A 6,229-nucleotide genomic window follows, 5' to 3' on the forward strand; every position below is an offset into this window, starting at 1 on the left:
ACACAGATGGACAAGTCAATTTAAGTGTGTACTCTAGCTGTTTTATGTGTACAGCTTTATGTGTGTACAAATGGAGGCTGCAGAAGGAGCAGGTAAAAATCTGGCCCATTAGACATATGCAATACTTTCTGTTCTTAATTAATACTTATATATCCATTCTCTTTTTTGTTTTGTTTTGTTTTAAATCCAAGGTTGAAGATCTACAGACCAAGCTAGCAAAAACAAAAGGACTCCCCCCTCTCCCGGAGTATCGTCTCACAGCCTTCATGGGGGAGTTTCCACCTGACTCACCAAGAATGCAAACTCATAAGATCTTTTCCAGTAGCAAATTCTGATTGCCTGGAATTGTTAAAGTCTGAAATGTTTACTTCCTAAGAATGAGAATTAGAAAAGCCTCCTCTTCTTGCATAGTCTTTCCGACTGCATTTGACAATGTTAAACCTGTAATGATAATCAATCTGCTTTAACTGTAAAATTTGTCTCTTTTAGAAGGTTTGTGGTACAGTGGTAAAGGGTTTTCTTCAGCTTCTCTGCACGTTTTTCTCAAGCATGCTTCTATAGTCTTACAAAAATCTTACGAAAATAAAATTCAAAAATTGTCCCTAAGGTTTGGAGCAGCCATTTGTAATTTTATTAATATGAGGAAATACGTACTCTTTGTTAACTAATTTCATGAATAACACATCTCTGGCCTTGCACTGTAAGTCAGACCAGTCTGGGTTTTCATCACAAATGCTGTGTTTAATGTTAAATCGTAATGTTAGAATGAAGCTACTCTTCAAATGTAGAATAACCTTATTTGCATTTTACTGTCATGAAGGCTGCATCCTTCTCCTGGACAAGAGGAAGGAGGCAGGAGCACTTCTCAGGGTGTCCGTACTTTGGTTTGGAGCCCTGCTGATGTTTGGGAGCAGCAGAGCTGCCCCTTCCACACCTGGGAGCTTTTGGTGGGGCCCCTCTGATGCCGGCCACAGTGAGAGCAGGGGATCAGAGAGCAGAGGCAAACAAGATGCAATAACAACTGAGCCTGAATCCCAGCAGTGTCGCTCCTTTGAGATATGTGGAACTATGCAATGCTAAGACTGGAGTTACCAGGATGGGGTATCAGGAGCTTTTACCTTCTACTCCACCAAAACTGCAGCAATACTTTGGAGAGGGCTTTACTACAGAAATGCGTTACAGGAGCTGAACCAGTGCCAGTGATCTTCCAGTACCACAGGAGCCCTGGGAAAGGGGGTCATGGTACTGAATTTAACACATAGCAGAGGTCTTCCTCCCTCCTGTGCTTTCTGTGTTCTCCCTCTGTCCCCACTGTCTCTGTCGTCCCCTGCCACGGTCCTGTTGTTTGTCCTCCTGGGACAGCAGAGGTACCTCCGGTGGGTCTTGCCTCTGCTTGCTGCTAAGTCTACATGCCTTAAAATGTTGGAAATTTTAGTCATGGGAATAACCAGTAATGCCACCGAACCTCGCTGTGGGGACATAAGTGGCAGTGTTTGGCAGGGAAAGATGAATACACAAAAGGTGGAAATTTTTCTTAAGGAAAAATACGGCGAAAACCCACCCGATCCTGCAGAGCAGAGGTTCTTTAATAGTAAAGGTGCATTAGAGCTGGCAGGGCTGGCTGGCACTGCCATCAGACCTGTCCCAGAGCTTCCCGTGCTCCATGCCCACCTTGCTGGCTTTGCCACCCAAAATTACATGTCTTTGTGCTTCCTCATCTCATACAGGTTATTAACGAGGCTTGCTCAGCCAATTCTGCTGCCACACAGATGGAAAGCTCAGAGCAACTCCTTTGGGTTTGGTGCACTTTTTCTGAATGGATACTATTTAGTGATGTTAATTTGATCAACTTTTGACAAGGTTTCCTTTGAATGTCCATAATACGTGTGTTTATGCAGTCTGTCCACTGCTTCCGTACTGGTAATTGTGTATTGATTTATTTTGTGCATTCCAAAACGGTCTACATCTGGCCCAAGTTAGGTTCAGAGTCACTGGATTTAATGAGTGCATGTGACAGTCGAAACTGCCTTAATAATTTCTGAACAGTTGTGGAGATACACTTTTACAGAAAGTCTATCACCATGTTTTGGAGGATGCTTCAAAAAATCCTTTTCCTTCTGAAAATTAGTACAGATTTTTCTGTCCTTGATGACATCAGAACTTTCCTCTATGCTTGCATGTTGCTCTCAACGTATTTTCAAGGTTTTGCAGAAAGTCAAGGCTGCCTCAGAACTACAGCTTGTCCTGTCCTCTAGATACTGCAATTGCAACATTAAAAAGTTTCCATAATAGATAATACCAAATACCAATTCAGTTGAGTTTTTTTGTTTTTATTTTGCTGTTTAGATTAACAGAGAAAATAGCACGTAGTACTATTCATGTGAGTAAACATACTAGCCCTTTTTGGCAAGTCTCTACTTGAAACCTACATTAAGCTTCAACGGTTCACATTTGGGTCTCGGTCCTTTGTGTACGATGAGAATTCAGCTGTAGTCAACAGCAGAGATGTTTTATTAATTCCATATGAATCTAGCATACCTGAGTCTGTTCACCAATTAGGGTAAAAATGTGATCCTTCCATAAAATATTAGTAAAAATATAGATGTTACTTGTAAGTGAGTGGGTGTGACTTACCAAAATGTAGAATTTCAAAGAAACCTGGAAATGAGTGTGACAGTTCTCTGAAAGAACTGCACCGAACGCAGAGCTGAACAGGCGTGGGTTCACATGCACGTGAAATAGAGTAAGGGTGAGGGTTTAGAATGTGTCTTGTTCCTGGTTCTAGCTCATACTGTCTGTAGCTATCAGTAAAAGCATTCATTTACGTACAGCAATCCTGTTTGGCCTATGTAGAAACCCAAAGGAAACCCTGAAGAAAATACTACTAGCAGTTGTTACAGAACTACATTGTTTAAGTAATTAGCAAATGCAAGGTTAAGAAAAGGATTTTCTCTACTTTTTTCCCCTAAAAGTCACATTTAAAAAGGGCTTGACTTTTCTTTTTCATGGTTTTGACCTTCATGTCTCTGAAGTCCTAAGCGGAAATCATCCATCAAGGCTGAACTGGTGGATCCCAGGGGATCTGTTGCATTTATAGGTTTGTGGCCATTCCTAAAGCATCTTTCTTGCTTTCTGTGTGAGGTGTCGCTGAATACACTTTCAAATATATCAGGGGGGGATTTGTCTTGCATATGTCTGGATCAACAATTAATGAGAGGCAGTGACTGAACAGAGTATTTCAATTAATTTTGTACAAAAAATTTCTGTGCTGGTTTTATTGGTACTTGCTCATGGAAAATTGGGAACGGACGCTTCCACTCCAACAGGAGGGCTGAAATTAATTCCTACTTGTTTGTTCTGTTTTCAGGAATGCCAAACTTCTGAGAGGAGAGGAAAAGAGGGAGGATCACCAAACACAAAAACTAATTGCTTCATCCTTTTGTTTTGGCATGCTTTACAGGCAGAGCACAACAGGTCTGGCGGTGACAGTGCCCAGCACGGGTGCAGTTTGACTGTACCAGTAACCACTTTGGCTCTTCATTTAGTTCCATGAATAATGCTAATTTGTGCAGATATTGGTAAGTATTTAACAAGCCAGATTACATTTATATCTGCAACTGAATGTCACTTTGAGACCGTAGGTGGATCAGCTGCTCCTGGGTGTTTATTAAGGCCCAAGGCTTGAAGCTCTTCCCAAGCAGTTTCGGCTCGGTGGTCTCACTGTCACTTTTGCATGGTTTTCAGGTGCTATGGGGCTTTCACCAGTTAAAATCTCAGGGCGTCTGGGCAGAAGAAAAGGTTTAAAGCGTTAAAATTTCCAAGTCAAGCTTTCCCAGTTAGGAGCTACTCTGCCCTCTTGTGTGCATACCATGGGCGGTGGCCACCTTCAATGGCAGGGTGACGTGCAGCCAGCTGCTGGTGGCCAGGATTACGGCATGGTGGTGACACCCAGGCAGTGGAAAGGCCTGGCTGCGGTCACTCCGTCGGAGCCCCACAGGGAGCGGCAGAGGCCGGGCACTGCCTGCAGGGCAGAGCCAGCCTGGCTGGTCGGTCCGGAGGCTGCAGGCTGGCAGAGGGGCGAGTGCCGGGGCTGTGGCCGGGTCAGCGTCGTGGCTGGCTGCGCGTGTGGGTTTGCTGCGCTGCGGCTGCACCGATGAGCAGTCGTGGCACCGCACACTCTGCAGGGAGTAATGCAGACCGAGCCAGGCGGGTTGTCAGGGAACAGCCTGGATTTCCCACATTAGCCCAGTGCCAGCCTGGTTGAGTTCAGGCTGCTGTGCGCAGTCCCCACCCTGGGAAGCATTTCTCCCCTGCTGTCAGTAACGGGAGCACAGTGCACAAAACCCCAGTGCACACGCTTGCGGCTGCACCAGCTCGGGCTCTGCGCCACCTGCGAGGAGCTCAGCCCTTTCCAAACGCAATGTGGGCCTGGAAGCAGCGTGGCAGGGCTGGCTCAGCACCGCACCTGCACTGATGCACCCAGACCTGCATCCCTGGCCTGATTCATCTACAACCCAGGCAAACCGACCCTGGACAGCGAGCCTCGCTGCACCCTGCCTCCCGCAGGAGCGTTACTTCTTCTGGATCCCTTAGTCCAGATTTCTTTGTGTCTTTTCCGTACTGTGAACGGCTCAAGCTTTCACTTAACACTCACTCTCCAAAGTCCATGTGGGAAACCAGGCGTCTTGGTTTCAGAGAAACCAGTTTCTGTTGACGCTACCAAGATATCATCGAAAGGTTTGATAGATGTCTTTGTGCTAGGAAGGTATATTATTATCCCCATTTGGCAAATGGTTAACTGAGACAGAGAGGGGGTTAAGCCAAAACTAATGAAATTGTTTATTCTCGGGGATGTCAAACCAATGCAACCAAGACCAATGTCCTTGAAGCAAACACCCAGAAAGAAAAAAATTCAGCACAAACCATTAAGTTTGGCAAAGTTAACAGAAAGAAGGCTTACACTGGAAAGTGTTGGGTGACCCTAATTTTCAAGGATTTCAAAGCCACACAACAAGGTAGGAAAACGCTACTACATTTTGTATACAAAGGAATAGAGACATCATCTGAACCTGCTATGCAGCCTCACAAACCACGCTTAATAACATTTCCTGTATGAATGGGGAAAAAAATGCAGAACTTAAGTGTTAGCAGAAATGTTTTCTCAACTCCCTCATATTTCAAAAGCAATGAAAATGGTATTTCACTGCTTGACTTTTGAATATTTGTCAGAGGATGTGCAAGCTTGTTGCAGGGTCATTGCAGTGAATAAGCAGCAGAAAATCTACTCGGAAACAAAAGTGGAAATAATTTAATTACTTCACAGTGATGAAGGGACAGAAGTAAACATCAGAGACAGGTAAATAAGATTTAAATTGTTATCCTTAAAATCTGAAGTATCTTTTAGTAACTTGGGAGAAGTGGTATTACAGATGTAATCTGGCTCTGCTGGTCACCTGAAGTTTTCTGAATGATTTTAAGTGGCCAAAATTTCTCTCCATGTTTCCATATTCCACAGAACAGTCATGTCTTAGAGCCATCGTAATGTTTCTGATGTGTGCAAACCAGCTGGGAAAAAATACCATGGGTTGGCACAGAAGACCACCAAAGAGTATTTTGTATGTTGCTGATGTACTCGTGATACACTTGTTTCTTGCTTTGGACTCCTGGCACAGCTGGCACAAAGGCCGGTACAGTATTTCCAGTTTCTGAGGTCTGCTTGTTGCTGATAAAACTCTGAGCAGACATTGACAGATGAACAACTCTGAGCTCTCTCTGAGATGAGAGTGTGAAAGTAGCTCAGAGCAGTGTTGCCTCCACATCATTTGGCTCCAAAATGTACCGCAGCTGAGTCAGACCTGAGGATTTCGGCTTCTGTTCGTACCACAGTATGTCTCAGAAAGTAAAAAGGATGTTTCAGATGTATCTGGTGTTAGAAGGCGTTTGGCAGAGGAGGCCCTTCTGGTGCTTTGGTAGCACTGGATTAGCACTCGTATAAATTGATGTTTGAGTAGAAGCCAGTGAAGGGGTGAATCGTGGGAGCTGGGGAAGGAAGGCTCCTCTTCTGGGAAGCCTGGCCACAGAGGAGGCAGATTTCCATCGGTAACAGCGGCTGAGTGCTGGGATCCTTTGGCATCTGTAAGGCCCACGATGGAATTGTCTGCGCTCACTGGGTGGTGATTGCGAGACCCCGGAGCAGGGGGCAGCAGGAACCGATTCAGACCCAACATGA

General features: G+C 44.9%; 1 protein-coding gene across 1 annotated transcript in view; it reads left to right on the forward strand.

Moving 5' to 3' along the window:
- Nucleotides 1-604, forward strand: part of LRRC27 (leucine rich repeat containing 27) — a 34,954-nt gene extending 34,350 nt beyond the window's left edge. Inside the window, exon 11 of the mRNA XM_076338019.1 lies at nt 192-604. Within this exon, the coding sequence (XP_076194134.1) occupies nt 192-335 (144 nt within the window). The 3' untranslated portion in view covers nt 336-604. The remainder of the gene's footprint in view (nt 1-191) is intronic.
- Nucleotides 605-6,229: the final 5,625 nt, after the last annotated feature.

Source organism: Aptenodytes patagonicus, chromosome 5, assembly GCF_965638725.1.
Source record: "Aptenodytes patagonicus chromosome 5, bAptPat1.pri.cur, whole genome shotgun sequence".
Lineage (NCBI taxonomy): Eukaryota > Metazoa > Chordata > Aves > Sphenisciformes > Spheniscidae > Aptenodytes > Aptenodytes patagonicus.